We start from the raw sequence: 18,899 nt of genomic DNA, 5'->3' as shown, positions 1-18,899 counted from the left end.
CATGGACCAGAGCACGCCAGGCACTCCTGTCTTCCACTGCCTCCCGCAGTTTGGTCAGACTCATGTTTGTAGCTTTGAGAACACTGTCCAACCATCTCGTCCTCTGTTGTCCCCTTCTCCTTGTGCCTTCCATCTTTCCCAACATCAGGGTCTTTTCCAGGGAGTCTTCTCTTCTCATGAGGTGGCCAGTATTGGAGCCCCAGCTTCACGATCTGCCCATCCAGTGAGCACTCAGGGCTGATTTCCTTAAGAATAGATAGGTTTGATTTTCTTGCAGTCCTGGGACTCTCAAGAGTCTCTTCCAACACCATAATTCAAAAGCATCAATTCTTCGGTGATCAGCCTTCTTTATGGTCTGAAATGATATGTGAACCCAAACACAACCAACCTTCTGAATTTGTACTTCTCTAATTTTTACAGTGCAGTTCTGCAACCAAATAATGTGTAGATTGGGGTAAGTGTGCATTTTAAAAAATCATAATTAGGGTTGCCATATTTCAAAAAGTGAAAATCCAGACACAACAGTTGTTGAGCTTTTTTTTTTCTTGCCCAAATTTTTTGAAACTATTTTTTAGGATTTTTGACAAAATCTAGACTTCAGATGCTCAGACACACTGATTCCAACTGCCAGATTCCAGCTACGTCAATGAAATATGGCAGCCTTGCCATGTATCCATGAGAATAATATAAAATGTATTACACAGGGAGGGGAAATTGCTTGCAAAATGGTGTACTCAACAGGAGAAATTTGCAGCGAAATGCTGACAAATTTCATGAGGACTTTAAAAAAACAACAACAACCTGATCCAAAAATGTGGAATACTAAACTTAAGGCTGGGGAAATGAGCAACGGAGAAAAACTGCAATTTATGCATCCATCCATCGCTCCCTACTGCTGTATGGAATGCCCTCCCTAAAAAGGTAAACCGAGAGACCTCCTTACAGTTAAGATGCTGGGTGTTTACAGTTAAGATGCATTTGTGTTTTATTTATTTATTTTTATTTATTTCATAAAATGTATACACTGCTTGACTGTAAAAAAACAACAACATAAAACTCAAAGTGATTTACGAAAATTTTAAGCAATTGAAATCAAGAAAAACATCACAACCCTACTTTAAAACATACAAAAGTTAATACACTAAAACAGATTAAAACCACCTCTGCTTTCTAAGCTTCTGGGTAGGCTTGTCTAAAACATAATTGATTTATTTTTAGCAGGCTCTGAAAAGACCACAGCGAAGGCTCCTGCTTGATGTAAATAGGAAGGGAGCTCTAAAGTGCATGTGCTGCCGTACTTAACAATCAAATTCTTACAAATGCAGAATGGGTATTGTGTGGCAGCTTTAGTCGTGCCAGTTCCACCGATAGAACTGGTTGAGTGGTAAACTGATCCCAAGTTGTCAATGGCTTTATATGCTAATAGCAACACCCTGAACTTGACCCCATTGAAAATCAGTAACCTGTTGCAGAGCACAGGTGTTATAATCTGACAAGGCCTCCTGTTGTTCTGCTGCATTCTGAACTAACTGCAACTTCCAGACCAAATGTGACAGAAGACCGACATAGAGCTCATTGCAGTAATCCAGTCATGAAACAACCAGTTTCTCCAGCCCTTTAGGACCTGCTCCTGTAAATATTTTTTTCTATCTATTACCATAGGCTGTTCCTGCTTCAGTTTGTGATTTTAATTTCCTGTATTCATTCTCTGCTCTACTACTACTACTACTACTACTACTACTACTACTACTACTACTACTTTTTAAATTAGACATTCATTTTTTCCCTATTCAGTTAGCTGCCCTGGGAAGATCAGTGTTGAAGGTGTGGGAAATATAAAAATACATAAATTAAGACATGTTCCAAGCATATATTTCCCTTCCATTGCTCTGGCTGAGTTGAAGCTATCTAAGGCCATGAGGCCCATCCAAGATAAACAAGCATCGTTTGCTTAAACAAAGCCACAGATCAGCCAAAGAGTAGTGAATAACCTTGTTTACTCTGCCCAGCCTGAGAGAGTAAACAAGATCGGACTACATGGGCAGATAATCTGAACTGGGAAAAGGCAGCTCCCTCCCTATGGCACCATTACATACCCTCCAACATTTCTCTGATGAAAATAGGGACGTCCTATTCACCATCATCATCATCAACAACAACTTATGTCCAGTTCATCTGACTGGGTTGCCCCAGCCACTCTGGGCAGCTTCCAACATATACAAAAACATTTAAAAAAACATTAAGCATTCTAAAAAAAACTTCCCTATACTAGGGTGCCTTCAGATGCCTTATAAAGGTTGTATAGTTACTTATCTCCTTGGGCTGGAGGTTGCATAACTCCATACCTTCTGATGAAAATAGGAACATCCTAAGAAAAGGCAGAACATTCTGGGATCAAATCAGAAACAGAAACAGCTTCTGTAAATCCAGGACTGTCCCTGAAAAACAGGGACGTTTGGAGGGTCTGCCATTACGACACCTAAAAGGTGCTGCTGGCATAAAATCTCATGCCACACCTGGTAGCTCCTCAGACTCCCATCATGTTGTAGGAGGAGAAAAATAATGGGAAGATGCTTTGCTGTTATCATTATACAGTGGTACCTCGGGTTACAAACGCTTCAGGTTACAAACACTTCGGGTTACAAACTCTGCTAACCCAGAAGTAGTACCTCGGGTTGCGAACTTTGCTCCAGGATGAGAATGGAAATTGCGCGCCAGCGGGAGGCCCCATTAGTGAAAGCGTGCCTCAGGTTAAGAACGGTTTCGGGTTAAGAACAGACATCCAGAACGAATTAAGTTTGTAACCCGAGGTACCACTGTATGTTGAATCAGAAGACCCAAAGGGTCAGTGATGAGTAGGGATGGGGAAGAAATTTGATCCAGTTTCTCATTTAAAGGCAAATTTACCTAATCTGCACTTTTTAAAAGCAATATAAGAACTGAAAACCAAGCGTCCTTCAAAATCCTCACTACTCTCAATGTTATACAGTGGTACCTCAGGTTACATACGCTTCAGGTTACATATGCTTCAGGTTACATACGCCGCCATCCCAGAAATATTACCTCGGGTTAAGAACTTTGCTTCAGGATGAGAACAGAAATTGTGCAGCGGCGGAGCAGTGGCAGCGGGAGGCCCCATTAGCTAAAGTGGTGCTTCAGGTTAAGAACAGTTTAAGTTTAAGTACGGACCTCTGGAACGAATTAAGTACTTAACCCGAGGTACCACTGTAATGTTGTTATCTGGCCAAGTAAAGCCTTTGTAAAGGCATTTGACTGAACTCTGGAAAATGAATGATAGATGAGGTGGGCCTTGGCCCAGTCAAGGGAGGCTTAGTTTTCTTTCACTGAACACCAGTCGCTGAGGAGAGCGTTGTGCAAGCGAGGCCTGAGCACACAACACTCTCCTCAGTGAGCGGCATAGTGCCTCTGATATTTGGAAGAATGTAGCCAACCGGCATATATTTACAAAGGGTCTGCTTTAATAATATTAGTTTCAACAATATTTGCATATTGTTTAAATGTTTCAATAAGGTATGTTCATTGTTCTTACATGCAGGGCCGCTGAATAAGTGTGTTCAAAATGCATTGGGCAAATATTGTAGCCACTTTATGTCTGTGCATCCTTGAGAGTTAATTCCCCCACTCGCATCATTATTGATGCCTTCAGGCCAAGGACGGCAGAGCACTTTTATCTACTTTAATTGCACAATTTGAATCCCTCCCACAAGAGACACAGTCTGGAGACACCCTCCTATGTACAACTGCAAGGAATAGACCAGGACTGCACAAAAGTGGAACTCTGGTAAGGTCCAAGCATGGTGGAAATTTCCTCTTTCAGGTAAGTGGAATACCTAGGTGCCTTCTAGCAAAGTTGGAAGCATTATTGTACTAATGTCACAGGAACTGTTCCAAGGTAACAGGAGTTCACAAGCATGGCCACCAAGATGCTACTCTTTTTAAAAAACACGTTTTTCCTTAGGAACTTGTGCCTTTGCCCTCCTTGCTAGCTTCTTCTTTGCAACAGCAGGCACCTTGCAGAACGGTGCAGATACATAATTAACACTCCGTTGTTGAGCTGTCAGCGCCTTCCATCAAGCATCAACCAGGAAGAGTATCTGCTGTAAATGGAATGCACATGCCACCCAGAAAGAATCAATTTATAACCTTCCTCTTAGAAAATAAGATGTTTTTACGAACGAATAATGTGTTTTATGAATGATACTCATGTCAAAATGTTATAGTGAGCCAAAAGGGGAATGGAGGAGCCAAGTTTGTTCCATATCAGACCCCAGCAGCCACCTATGTAGTGAGGAACTCCTAAATGTACTGCTGATGGGCAACTGGCAGGTTTGATACTTGCCAGAAGAAGGTGAAACCAGCCAAATGGAGGTCTTTTGTGTATAAAAGGGGAGAGATCTGAGTCAGTGCAAGAAGAATAGGCTAAGAAAGAAGAGGAGACAGGGATGGTTGCAATATCTACAGGAATGGTTAATGTGTCCAAAGTATGAATGGCAGAGTGAGACAAGCAATTTATAAAATATCATGATAGACAAGTTGGAAAGCATGTAATCCATGCATGCTCCCGATTTCACAGAACAACCCCTTTTTATTACATTTCTATTACGTTTCTGGGTGGTCTTTCTGTAAAGAGGCTGGGACACTTTCTGAAGTTTTAGAACTTGCTACCCACGTTGTTTGCGGCTCTTCTTCCTGTTGAAGGAGGGGGAATCTCTGTTCCAACCATTCAATAAGGATCAGGCTTAGCAGCCAACCTTGCTTTACCTTTACAGTACTTGGTTGTTGTCTCCTTTTATTTTTCTGAGAACAGACCTTGGGGAATTCTGAGCCCCTTGAGTGGGACTTCAGCTGTAAAAGCGAACCCCCGTTTCTATAACATTGATATGGGAACTGGGAAGATGATGAGTGCACATGAGGCACATGAGAAGGAGGAGTTCTACCATTACTCCTTCTTACAATTTTCTGGCTCTCCTTTGTGCACTCCAGTTACATGGCTACATTTGGATTAGGTAGGTTCATGAGTCAGATTGCTGTCTCGCCATCCTCAGTGCCTGCCCTACCATTAGGCAGAGTGAAACAGCCATTTCAGGCATCAGTTGCCAGGGATCAGGGTGAGGTGGCGAGCTGGAGGAGGGTGGAACTGTGCATGTCAGGAAGCAAAATATAGTGGGATATAGTGGGAGGGAAAGAGAGGCCAGTAACCCTTTTGAAGACCCGTCAGGACAGACCTCTCTCTTTCTTCTTCAGCTCCCACCTTCTCCTACAAGGTGAGACAGCAGCTGGGGTTTCTGCATTTCCCAGTTGCTTATTTGACACATCAAAAAACTATGGTCCACAGAAAAGGATGGGTGGGTGAAGTTCATAGCCAGGGAAACTCATTGCCATTGTGTCTTTGGCTTCCAGGCTGGAGGTGCTACGAAGCTCCGCATCTTCTAAGAAACTGCTCTGATCCTGGTACACCTGTAACTCAGCGACCTGCTTGGCTGGGGCCTCTGGGTAGGTATTGCAGCCTTTCACTAGATCAAAAGGTCCTGGACTGTACACAAGGCCTTGTGTGTCTAGATGAGCCTGCAACTTCAAAGAGCTGAGGGGAATATCAGCCCCAGATGAAGGCAGCCATCTCACTTGGCCACTTTTATAGCTAGTTCTGCATTCCCAAGAGACTTTCTCCAAGCCACCAAAACGAAATCCTCCTGGTGATGGCGATGGGTGTTCAGAAGATTCCAAGAGCTCCACAGCACTTCTGTAGTCCTCATCAGCTGAATAATCTTCCCTCACCAGCCCTCCTGATGAGAGGGAGTCTACAACAGCAACTGACAAGCAAGAGGGGTCCTCATTGCCCTTATCAAAACCATTTGGACAATAGTCACTTGATCCCTGAGCACCTAAACTGCCTGGAATCTGTTGGAACTGGGGGTTTTCCTGCTCTGTTGGCAGACCATCTTCCAAGGGCAGCTGCACAGTAGTTGAGATGAAAACTACAGAATCAGCTTCCAAGTGAAGTGCAGGTATCAGAGCAGATGAATTCCTGTTCAGAAAAACCTGTGGACAAATGAACAGATTGTTGCTCCTATGTAAACCAGGAAGAAATTCAACAGGGCAGTATGCTACCGCATAAAATTTCATGGGGAGAAATAGGTCCATCAGAGGTCCTTCTCTTCAAAGGCAAGACAGGTGGTGACTAGATAGAGAGGGGCTTCTCTCATTTGTGGAATACTCTCTCCAGTTGCTCAGGTGCCAGGTGAAGGCTCTCTTATTTGTCCGAGCCTTCCCATGCATGGCACACTGCTTGTTCTGTTTTTTTTCAATCTGCTGCTCCACAATATTAAGGTTCCCCCATTATTTTTTAAACATTGCCTATTAATAAAAGCATCAGTGAAAAAGCTTCTATTCCAGCTTGCTTCTTGCTATGCTAGAGGTCTTCTTGCAAGGGGATTCCCCCCACCCACCCAGAGGGGAGCATTCAAGACTGCAATTTCTTCCACCTGCAGTCTGAAATGACACAGTTCATCCTATCACTTCAGGATTATTCTCCTCACTACCAACTCACTTTGCTGCAAATGTAGATTGAGACTTTCACAGGTGGCAACTGGTTTAAAATTGTAGGGTATGCAAAACACTGATGTCCAAGGACGATACAGGTAAGAATAATAGCCTGTTCCAACAGGCTTGGGGGAACTGACAGCTTCTACACACACACACACACACACACACACACACACGTTTAATTGTTTTTAATTGTTATTTTTTCTATGTTTTTAGCTGTTCTTATTTTTATCTGTAAATTGCCTTGGGTCCCTGTCAACAACAACAACAACAGCTGTATGTGTCCACAAGAGAGTTGGCTCAAAGCATACATTCTATCAAAAAAGGATGCAGATCTGTTGATATTTGTGCCAAGCTGAAGCAAACAATTGCTACTCACCAGGGATTTGGGCAGATCCATTTCTGAGGTGCTCAGTTGCATGTACTGCTTAAGGAAAGTCTTTCCAACCCCACTCAACAGGATGAGTCCAAAAACAGAGGCCAACACTATAACAGAAAGGGTCCAGTAGTCACCTGAAATGGGGTAAGAAAAGTTGGGAGAAAAAAATAACCTTTCTTCAATTAACACCATTCTATTCTACAGTGGTACCTCAGTTTAAGAACAGTCCTGTTTATGAACGATTCAGTTTACAAACGCCGCAAAACTGGAAGTAGTGTCCCGGTTTGCGAACTTTACCTCAGTCTAAGAATGGAATCCAAACAGTGGAAGGGCACCGGCCGTGGGAGGCCTCATTAGGGAAAGCACGCCTCGGTTTAAGAATGGTTTCAATTTAAGAATGGACTTCCGGAACAGATTAAGTTCATAAACTGAAGTACCATTGTATCAGGATTGTGAATGAGGGCTTTTCCCGGGGAATAAGTAGGTCCATTGCAGTTTAAGCTTTGGAAAGCTAATCCTGACGGCCTTGATATTGAAATCTTAGGAAGGATAACAACAGGAAGATTTAAAGAAGGAACTATTGTAAACTCAAGGCAGTGGAAACATAAGATGATTGGACCCCACTGAAATTGAAGCATGGGAAGCCTCAACAAAAATTTATAATTTGGCAGAATATTTGGACTATATGAGATGTATTTGTATAATTTGGAATATGCAATGTGATCTGATTGGATTGTTAAAATGGAAAGCTTAATAAAAAATATTATTAAAAAAAAGAGATATTGAAATCTTAATTTAGTCCATATTTAGAGGAGTGGAGGAGACAGCCATCCCACTTTTATATTTTCAGTATACAGGTGACTCAACTTACGCAGGGGTTATGTTCCAGAGATTGCGCATAAAGCCAAAATTATTATTATTATTATTATTATTATTATTATTATTATTAATTTATACCCTGCCCATCTGGCTGGGTTTCCCCAGCCACTCTGGGCGGCTTCCAACAAATATTAAAATACAATGGTCTGTTAAATATTAAAAGCTTCCCTGAAGAGGGCTGCCTTCAGATGTCTTCTAAAAGTCTGGTAGTTGTTTTTCTCTTTGACATCTGATGGGAAAGCATTCCATAGGGCGGGTGCCACTACCGAGAAGGCCCTCTGCCTGGTTCCCTGTAATTTGGCTTCTCACAGCAAGGGAACCGCCAGAAGGCCCTCGGCGCTGGACCTCAGTGTCCAGGCAGAATGATTGGGGTGGAGATGCTCCTTCAGGTATACTGGAGCAGTTTAGGGCTTTAACACTTTGAATTGTGCTCGGAAAGGTAAAGGTAAAGGTACCCCTCCCCGTACGGGCCAGTCGTGTCCGACTCTAGGGTTGTGTGTTCATCTCACTTAAGAAGCCGGGAGCCAGCGCTGTCCGGAGACACTTCCGGGTCACGTGGCCAGCGTGACGAAGCTGCTCTGGCGAGCCAGCACCAGCACAGCACACGGAAACGCCGTTTACCTTCCCGCTATAAAGCGGTACCTATTTATCTACTTGCACTTAGGGGTGCTTTCGAACTGCTAGGTGGGCAGGAGCTGGGACCGAAAGACGGGAGCTCACCCTGCCACGGGGATTCGAACTGCCGACCATACGATCGGCAAGTCCTAGGCACTGAGGTTTTACCCACAGCGCCACCCGCGTCCCCAGCTCGGAAATGTACTGGGAGCCAATGTAGATCTTTCAAGACCGGTGTTATGTGGTCTCAGTGGCCACTCCCAGTCACCAGTCTAGCTGCCGCATTCTGTTTTTTGTTTTTTTATAAAGATATTTATTAAGTTTCCAATTTTATACAAACAAAAAGAGAAAAACAAAAAAACACACATACAGTTCTCAATACTAAATTTTCTATGACATATTTCCCTGACCTCCTCATACCTCCCCTTCTTGTATTCCAATTCAAATTATTTACTCAGCAAATCCTTATCTCAAAACATTACAGCTGGAAACCCCTTAATTTCAATCCAACATCATTCAACATTCTTTAATTTTACAATATTTCTGTAAATAGTCCTTAAATTTCTTCCAATCTTCTTCCGCCGACTCTTCTCCCTGGTCACTGCGCATTCTGGATTAGTTGTAGTTTCCAGGTCACCTTCAAAGGTAGCCCCACATAGAGCACATTGCAGTAATCCAAGTGAGAGATAACTAGAGCATGCACCACTCTCGTGAGACAGTCCGCAGGCAGATGGGGTCTCAGCCTGCGTACCAGATGGAGCTGGTAAACAGCTGCCCTGGACACAGAATTGACCTGTACCTCCATGCGTCATTCGTGAGTCCAGGACTTCCGGGGTGGCGCCATCAGCAATGGCGGCCTCCCTCTGAACCGGAGGGACCAGCTCCACGCGAAACGGGTCTTTTCCGCTACGGCGAAGCGGGGACCCTTTCAAAAATCACAGGCGGATGAAGCCTGTGACCATGGGACTCGGCGGGCACCTTTAGCGCCCCCCCAACCCGCAAAGGAACCCACTAACGGGCTCCGGAGCGAAGAGGGGGAAGTGGCGCGGTGCTGTGAGTCTACTGCTTTTTCCGTGGAGCGAAGCTGCATAGCCGTTGCCGGAGAGCGCTGCCTTTTTCCTGGGACAATTTGGCATCTAAAGAATCACCCGTGAGTACTTAAAACTCGAACAATTGGACTTTAAATAAGGATTGGCCAGCAAAGAGGAATTGGACTTAAAATTTACCTCAATTTGGTACTGAAACGGGAAGGTCTAAACAGGAAGTCAGCCTTCTGTTTCTTTGTAGTTAGATAAAGCAAAGACAATGTAACTAGAGCATAGAAATTCACCTTTAAAGGACTGGCTTTCATCATTTAAAATCGTGGAACCCCCCTTCAGTAGCAGGAGAAGAAGGGGGACTTTTTTTGGATTGTTTAAACCTGCAGAAGTGAGTTTAAAGTAAAGTAACTTTCCACCGTCCTGATCCTGGAGCGGAGTGTCAGGACTGACGTTTGAAGCTCATTGACCAGAGACAAATGTTTCTGACAGATAGTTAAAAGAAAAGCAACATAGTGACTCCATTGTTCCCTTTTGCATTTTAAAGGAACAAATATTGACTGAATATTTTAAAAAAGAAACTTTGTTGCTATTGTTCTTGAAAGAAAAAATAAACAAGTTATCCCCCTAGAGGGAGACTGTGAAATTGTAACCAACTTCAGGAGCTTGCAGCTGTTACAGATTACAACCTTGGGAAAGGACTTGTGACCTTGAAGGACAATGTTTTCAGAAGCTCTGTTGGGTGCTTTCTGTAAATAAATGCCCTATTGGATCAGCTAAGCCAGAAGACGGACTTGATGACTAATGCGACCAGAAATTTTGAACAGGCAGTAGGAAACTACATGGAGCCTACCCAGGAACTAAAACAGGAGTGTGCTATGACAGCACAGATGAGAGAAGAGGATACTGCTGAATCCTGGGTGTCAGAAATGGAGGGAGCTGCGGCCCGGCAGGATCATGAGCCTTTGGATTTGATAAATGAATTTGGAAAAAACCAGGCTTGGAAAGATAAAGTTAAGTTTGGTTTGGAAATGGGGGGTTGGAATGACCCTCCCATGCTGGGATGTGTGGACTTTCTGAGTCTGATAACGGGTCGTCAGATGTTTGGAGCTGTGGGGGCTTTTAATTTTGGAGGGAATTTGAAACAGATGTTTAAATATCACATGGAGTTTAGTCTGGACTATGGAAATGGGGCTGATCTGTTGAAAAGGGTCAAAAATATTACTAAGCTGGAGTTCCTACGAGTGGAAGGAAAATATGAAGAAGAGCTGCGGAAGGGACATGGAAGAGACTTGAGGGCCTCGGACATAAGGACACCAGGTTAATGCGCTAGATAAATGGGACAAAAAGAACTGACAAAATCCGGAACCAGGAGAAAGAGACGCTAGATGAAGATTGGATAGTTTTACTTGTTGTTTTTTTTAATCATTAGGACTGCTTTAAAATAATTGATGAATGTTAAAAAAAAATGTTGACATGGAACTACTTGGTTCTAGTAAAAATGTGCAAAGAATTAGGATAATGGTATGGTTATGAAAAGTCGGTCAAAATAAGATTTAAGCTTTAAGTTTCAAGGTTTGCTATAAGACAAGATGAAAATAGATTAAGATAATGTAAGGACAAAATATTATGAATTATGTATAGGATTTGCTGTGAAAATTATTAACCAGGATACAAGAAAGGGGAGGAGGAGGAGGTCAAAAAAAGAAGGTAATGAAAGTTAAAAATTTGAGAATGTATTTTTTCTTTTTCTTTTTCTGTTTTGTCTTTTTTTTCTTTCTGTTTTTTCTTCTGTATAATTTTTTTTAAAAATCCTTAATAAACATTTTAATAAAAAAAACAACAGAATGACTCCCAGGCTGCACACCTGGTACTTCATGGGCACAGTTACCCCATTCAGGACCAGGGAGTCCTCCACACCTGCTCACCTCCTGTCCCCCCAAAACAGTACTTCTGTCTTGTCAGGATTCAACCTCAATCTCTTTAGCCGCCACATAAAGCCACATCTTCTAAAGACAGCACAGTCTCTGCTGACCTTTCTTCCTAGGAAACTGAACCCTGGGTAAGCACAGGCACCCCTGGAGTCTCTTGCACATTGAGATATTGGGGTGGTGCACAAAAACAGCAAAGATTAGGTAGATTACCCCAGTCCAAAGTGAGTGGGGGTGAAGCCTCTTTGTCTCTTACCTGTTGAGCTAGGTGGCGTTTTAATACACTGCACAGCTTCCCTGGTTGGTTGGTTGGCAACTTCTGCTTTGACGCAATAATTGGTATTTGGCTTCACATTCTTAAAGGTGTGTTTTGTTACATTTATTCTTCTTTGTTTGCTATCCATCTTGGGAAAGAAGACACATAGGGTGTCAAAGCAGTTCCATGCTCTTAGAAACAACAAAAGGCTAGCGTCACTTTTAAGGTCAGTTTTTAAACTGGAAGCCTTTAGATAAGGCTGTAGGCAAACAGGTTTTCTCCAACTTAGTACTCTCCAGATGTTGGACTACAACTCCCATCAGCCTCAGCCAACATTGCCAGTTGCCAGGGACGGTGGGAGCAGTACTCCAATTGGATCTGGTGGTCATTCATATTGAGGAAGGTCAGTGAAAACCACAATTAGATATTTCTGGTGTGGCCTAATGGCTAAGAAACTGAGTTGTGGATCAGGAAATCCCTGGTCCAAATCTAGCCTCTACAAAAAGGAAAGAAAAAAAACCCGGTTGCACTGTAGTCCTATGCATCTCTTCTCAGAAATAAGTTCCACTAAGATCCATCTGCACTATATATTTAAAGCAGTTTCATGCCACTTTAAACAGTCATGGCTTCTCCCAAAGTATCTTGGGAATTTCAGTTTTCTAAGGGTGCTGGGAGTTGCTAGGACACCACCTATTCCTCTCACAGCTACAATTCCCAGAGGCCCCTGCAAAGATGGATTAACCATTAAACAATTTAGAATTGTAGCACTTTTGGGCCATATGCCAGTGCTGGGTGGGGCCAGGGCAAAAGTGGGTGGACCAACAAACACAACTTCCCCTTTTGTATAATAGGCTAGTGTCTACTATCTTCCATCTAGGCAAGCAAGAAATATTATCGATGTTAAGGGAAACATTCCAGCCAGGCAAAAACACTTGGCATGCAAAGCAAGGACAATGAGTAGGGTGGCCAGGACAGAGTTTCAAGGGCCAAGGAAGGATGCCTTCAGCCTCTGGCCCTGAGGTTCTCCACCCCTGTGTGAACCCATTCAATACAATCTGCCTGGTTCAAGGAAATGGGCATCAAAGAAAGGGAGAATCTTGTTCAACAACAACAACAACAACAAACCCAACAGCTGTTCAGTTCATCTTCACACAACATTACGTTCTGGAAATCTCCCCCTTCACTACTGAGGATGATCCGGATCTTTAGAAGGGATGTAAAATCCAATGAGTCATTTTCCTTCAGTAGGATCTGGGGCATAGAGATGGATACCGTAATGCTATGATCTGCAGCAGCCAGAGAGAGAATGAGGGGGCCAACAACAGCTGTAAAGAGAGAGGAAAAGAAGGAGATACATTTGGCTGGTTCCCTTTCACCTTTCAGTGCCCCAGGCAGAACAGGCAATTCAGATCTCGCCACCGTCAGCACTTTTAATCTCTGCGCTTTCTTCTGAATGTCAGGACTAGACGACGTGCCATATTAAATCCATGTTTACATTACATTATGTTTTAAACCAGAGATGGACAGGACACCCCTTCAGAAGGAGTCGCCTTTCTTCTGCAAAGTAGCACATGCATGGTCACCTAACCCAATTCAAGTCTTCAACAGAAAAAGTTTCCTTACTGTCTTTGTATGGCTGCAGCCAATCCGAATAGGTCCATTCTGACCACCTGCCTCCATCCTGGGCTCTCACCCTGGCTTGGTAAAAACTGAAAACGTCTGACAGATGAAGCTGGCAGCTTCGGTTTCCTCTGAGATTCCTTCTTCTGCAGGACGGCTCTTTGATCCAGTCAGGATAAGATCTGTTACTTAGAAGCAGAAGATGCAATAGTACCATGACATCTCTTGTCTTAGCATTTGTTCCACTCTACCCACAGCCAGCCTGTCTGTGAAGGGCAGCACCCTGAGAGGAGGAAGAGTCACCACTGCCCAAAGTGGCAAGACAAGCAAGAGGCTCGTCGGGGGGCTGCACCTCCTACCCCCACACCATCATGCCTTCCGCCTCGCAAGTGGAGCTGCTGCCCCCAAAGCCAGCTCCTGCCCTTCGCTGCTGCAGAGTGCTACCCTCTGCTGGGTGTTTGCTGCCTCCTGCTCCTCAACTCTGGCAGCTGCAGTGGCAGGCTTATGGGAGGCTGTGGCAGGATCCTCTGCGCACCCCTTCTTCTTGCTTGCCCTCTTTGGGGCAGCCCAAGTGTAAGTATAGGTTTGCTGCTACTATCCATGAGTGTGCCAGCGGTGGGGTTGAGGAGCAGCAAAGAGCAAGCACCCAGCAACAGTGAGCATCCGGCAGGGCCAAGTGCTGGCCACCAGAAGGTGCTGAGGGCTAGGTCACAGGGGTTGCCATCTGGGGTTTTGCCTCTAGCGGCAACATGGCTTGGGCCAGGGCTTTCCCTGAAAGTTAATCTCTCGTTCATGATTTCAGTCATGATCAAAATGATACTGCTTTCAGGAAGACTGTGGCCAGGATGGAGCCAATGGTGTACCTCCATACCTGGAGCACTGATTTACCCCCTGTTGTTGTAGTTATTTATTGAACATGATCATTTCTTGTTACGCACAAAGGCATCCAAAAGGCTTGCAACATATTTAAGACCATAAGCATAAACAACTAAAACACATTGTAGAAAAAAACACATTTACATCAAAACATATGTTCTTCATTAAAAAAAATGGACAAGGAGCAACAAGAAATAAGAGCAACAGAAAACATTGGCAACCTAGCTAAAAGCAAGCAACATCACTGTAGTCCAATCAAAAGCCTGAAAGGAAAAGTATGTTTTTACCTGAAGGCCTCTGAAAAGAGAGTGGCACAGATGGGGGAGCCACAACTGAAAAGCCCCTTTCCTTTGTCACCTATGCACCACCCCTACCCCCAGAAAACACATCAAGGGAAACTGCTCTGAACACCCATAGAGACCTTTCTTAAAATCTAAATAATTTTCAAGCGGCGATTTTGGTCAGTACCGTTGCACTGGGAGTGTGGGTGGATAGACTGAAACTTACCCTCCCCATCATTCCACAGTCCTACAGCTGCTGCACAAATGACAAAAACCAGGGACATTAGTTGCACTCACGCAGTTAACTTCTTGGCAAGTTTGACCCTCAGTGTTGACAACGCTTAGCTAGGTGGACTGATTGTCTGGTTCAGTATAAGTTCAAAAGAGGTAGTTCTTGGAAAAGAAAATGTCAGCATACCCATTACTTTTCTCCACCTCATACTGAGTGCTGTTGGTCGAGTTTGGAGACTGGTGCCATGTCAAGAAAGTGTAGAAGTTCTCCGAAATTAGTGTCACGTTTTGTGGAGGAAGCAGGATTCCTTAGAATGAATGAGAAGGGGGAAGTGAACAAATCAAGAACTCTGGAAGGAAAGAGCTCTCCAAATATGCTACTTTCAGCTGAAAAGGATAAATCCTGATGAATACTGTATATACTTAGAATTCAGGGGATGGGAAAGGCTGGATTCAAGCCAGGCCCAGATGCAGAGTGAGATGGTTGGGATGGGTTTTGGTTTCTCTCCATTTCTCATCCCCCCCCCCCAGTATTTAGTTAAGTTCTCCATATTTCCACAGCAGTTTGCATTTTGCTTCTTTTTTAAAAAGTCCTCATGAAAATTCATCAGCATTCTTCTAGGCAATGTAGCTTAATATAACGTGATTCCAAAGCTATTTTCTCTAATACGATGCATGTTTGTAAGTTGCATTCGCTAATTTTACCCAAACATACACATTTTTGTACCGATAACTTGGCCGGAGAACTGTGTTGCAAAATTCACAGAAGGGTGAATTTTGAATCATGGCTGTGTTTTAGAAAGAGCAGATTGAGTAAGGTCACCTTTAAAGGCAAACTGAATCTAGCGTCTCACCCACCCTGTGGTTTGCAGATCTGGCTTGAACTCATACCAGGATGCAGAAGATCTTCTTCAAAGATCTACCAAATAAGTAGCAGGACTGCAAAGGAACTTTGAATCACCGGATGTCAGATGAGCTACAAGTGGGCAGCCCCACCCAAATGGGCCAATTCCCCACCCGTTATACAGGCTGCAGATGTATGCTGTGTATTGTCTGTTGAACAGATATCTGTTAGGAGACATCTGAATGTAGTCCTGTATAGGCAAGCTTTTTTAAGATTTAAGGTTTTACTATATTTTGACATATGCTTTAAGCTGCCCAGAGTGACTGGTGGGGAACAAATGAATAATTATAATAGTAGTAGTAGTAGTGGTGGTGGTGGTGGTTGCTCCACACAGCCGATGGTTAAAGAAACAGCTTTATTAAGCAAAGCTCTGTGCAGCTTCCTGGTAGAGCTCTAAAAATCCAGTTCTACAGGTTAGGTGGCTCTTAAAGCAACAGTGCAGAGTTTTTTTCTGTGTACCTGAAGGTAACATTTCCTAAATGGATATGAATTCGCCTGAAGGAATGGGGTCTGAAAGGATAGGGGTTTGAGCCAGTATGGTGTAGTGGTTAAGAGCGGTAGTCTAGTAATCTGGGGAACCGGGTTCGTGTCTCCGCTCCTCCACATGCAGCTGCTGGGTGACCTTGGGCCAGTCACACTTCTCTCAGCCCCACTCACCCGACAGAGTGTTTGTTGTGGGGGAGGAAGGGAAAGGAGAATGTTAGCCGCTTTGAGACTCCTTAAAGGGAGTGAAAGGCGGGATATCAAATCCAAACTCTTCTTCTTCTTGTTGAGGAAAACAGTTTTGAATTGGGAGGCTTGGGAGATTGGAACAGAGGGAATCCTCAATTAGCTAAAGGTATCCTGATGCTTTCAACTTTTCTTTGCATTGACCTGATTCTCTAATTTCCTGACACATTTCACCTCTGACTGTGGCTGCCTCCGTACTAAGTAGAACTGCTTTCTTTTCTGCTGCCCTCCTTCCTGTCCACCTCTAGCTCCACAATTTACAGGTAGATTGCCTTTTCAGGAAGATACCCCCTAAACCCTTCCCTTACGCCATAGGTAAGCAAACTAAGGCCCAGGGGCCGGATCCGGCCCAATCGCCTTCTAAATCCGGTCCGCGGATGGTCCAGGAATCAGCATGTTTTTACATGAGTAGAATGTGTCATTTTATTTAAAATGCATCTCTGGGTTATTTGTGGGGCATAGGAATTCATTCATTTCCCCCCCTCAAAATATAGTCCAGCCCCCACAAGGTCTGAGGGACAGTGGACCGCCCCCCTGCTGAAAAAGTTTGCTGACCCCTGCCTTACCCTCTCCTTTGAGGAAATATCAGCTGATCATTTCAGTTGACAGCCATCAGCTTAAACCAATGATAGGGCAGGACACTTCCTTGACTTATCCAAGGTCAAAATTTGTGTTGCAATACTCAGAAATGCCTGCATATATAGCACAACTTCCTAATGCCTTGTAATTCTGGGTCCTGGTAATTGCGAAGATCTAGAATGTTGCACAAATCAAACGAGGTGTCTGTGATCTATGTGAATCTATATGAACCTCATTAACACCTCACCAGTGTGTGGGCAGGTCAGGGCTTTGGGGGCAGACACCCACGGCTCTCTCAGCAGAATAAGGACCCCAGAACTCAGCAGTTCTTGCTTATCACACTTTGATATAAGTAATAGACATGGTCATCTAAAATTAATTGACGCACATATATTCCATGACTCTCTCATAATTATCACCTTCAGAACATAAAATTACCTAATTGCATCACTTCATCTTGGCTGACCTTTTGCCTTTTGCCAGTTTTTGCTTGATGTTATCAAAGCAACATATTCCTGTGCTTGCATGCATGAATTTATTGGAAAATAGGATTTACTTCTTGGCTTATATCCCCCCCCCCAAAGCCGTGGAAGGACCTTTATCTACAAATAGATAAAAGGCCTTCAGGACACATTCTTTCTTTGCCAGAAATGGGGGTGGGCGCAGCTATGGCCATTCAGATGTTGTTGGGCTACCACTCCCATCATCCTTCATCTTAGCTGGGAGGCTGGTGGGAGGTGGAGTCCCACAACTTCCAGAGGAGTCCCCAAGTTCCCCATCCCTGGTCCAGGCACTAGGAACCAAGAACAGCTAGTCAACTTTTCTTCACCAACTTAAGGAATCAAAGACTTACCAAGTTGGAAGGAGTGACCGATAAAGAGCAAAAATGCAGCCCACAATGCAAGGGCCATGGTTCCTGGCTGGCGGGCTCTGCTCTCCTTCCATCTGTCTCGCGGCCATGCATTTGAATCATATGAATCGGGCAAATGTGGAAGGATGAATTCCTGAAGTTACCACACCTTAAGACTGAGTTCTCTCATTGCACACCAATTACTTAAGTGAAGGATTAGCGAGCAAATTCTTTTTGAACAGGGGGAGGAGCAGGAAAAGGGTGCGTAAGGACAGTCCTTTTGTTTATGTGCACATGATCTGTGAGTGGAATGCTGGTTGGGAGCCAGTATGCTGTGGATACTAAACGTCACAACAAGCCACCTGATTCAAAGTAAAAAGGAAGCTTTATACCTGCCCCTTTTAATCTCAGCAGTCAAACAGAGCTCCTTTTGCAAAGGCAGACTAACAGAGTGATGGACTAGGGCTGGGTAGATCCAGGTTGAAATCCCCACTCGCAAATACTTCCCTTGCCAACTTTTCACCTGTATGTGGTCATCCACATCTGCAAAAAGGGAAAGGGAGAGTGAGGGTGATGACTGGGTGCCTGGTTTTTCCCATGGGGGATGTGTATTCCTGATGATCTGTGCCATTCACATGCAAAGACAATGATTTTAAATGGTTCTGTTTCCCACCCCAAGCAAATAAAACTTATAAAGTAGAAGTGCCTGGGAGCAATGGCTATTTGATGGTGGGCAATCAAGAACAAAGGACGCGGGTGGCGCTGTGAGTTAAACCACAGAGCCTAGGACTTGCTGATCGGAAGGTCGACAGTTCGAATCCCCGCGACAGGGTGAGCTCCCGTTGCTCGGTTCCTGCTCATTGTTGAAAGCACATGAAAGTGCAAGTAGATAAATAGGTACCGCTCCAGCGGGAAGGTAAACAGCGTTTCCGTGCGCTGCTCTGGTTCACCAGAAGCAGCTTAGTCATGCTGGCCACATGACCCGGAAGCTGTATGCCGGCTCCCTCGGCCAATAAAGCGAGATGAGCGTCGCAGCCTCAGAGTTGGTCACGACTGGACCTAATGGTCAGGGGTCCCTTTACCTTTACCTTTAACCAAGAACAATAGCAGCACTGTAAATAGGAAAAAGGGAATAAGAAAGAAGTGGGGAAATAACCATATCCGATAT

The 18,899-nt window shown here is 44.1% G+C and overlaps 1 protein-coding gene across 1 annotated transcript; it reads right to left on the bottom strand.

Annotated features, from left to right (window-relative positions):
- Positions 1-4,503: 4,503 nt before the first annotated feature.
- Positions 4,504-18,457, bottom strand: LOC128406638 (uncharacterized). The gene is made up of 7 exons (XM_053374177.1): positions 17,735-18,457; positions 14,857-14,977; positions 13,285-13,469; positions 12,787-12,986; positions 11,662-11,809; positions 6,944-7,077; positions 4,504-6,060 (listed from the first exon to the last, which is right to left on the bottom strand). Exons 1-7 carry the CDS (start codon positions 17,790-17,792, stop codon positions 5,344-5,346), a joined length of 1,563 nt encoding a protein of 520 aa, XP_053230152.1. The 5' UTR covers positions 17,793-18,457; the 3' UTR covers positions 4,504-5,343.
- Between the last annotated feature and the right edge of the window lie 442 nt (positions 18,458-18,899).

This window comes from Podarcis raffonei, chromosome Z, assembly GCF_027172205.1.
Source record: "Podarcis raffonei isolate rPodRaf1 chromosome Z, rPodRaf1.pri, whole genome shotgun sequence".
NCBI lineage: Eukaryota > Metazoa > Chordata > Lepidosauria > Squamata > Lacertidae > Podarcis > Podarcis raffonei.
This window is presented reverse-complemented; position numbering and strand designations above follow the sequence as displayed.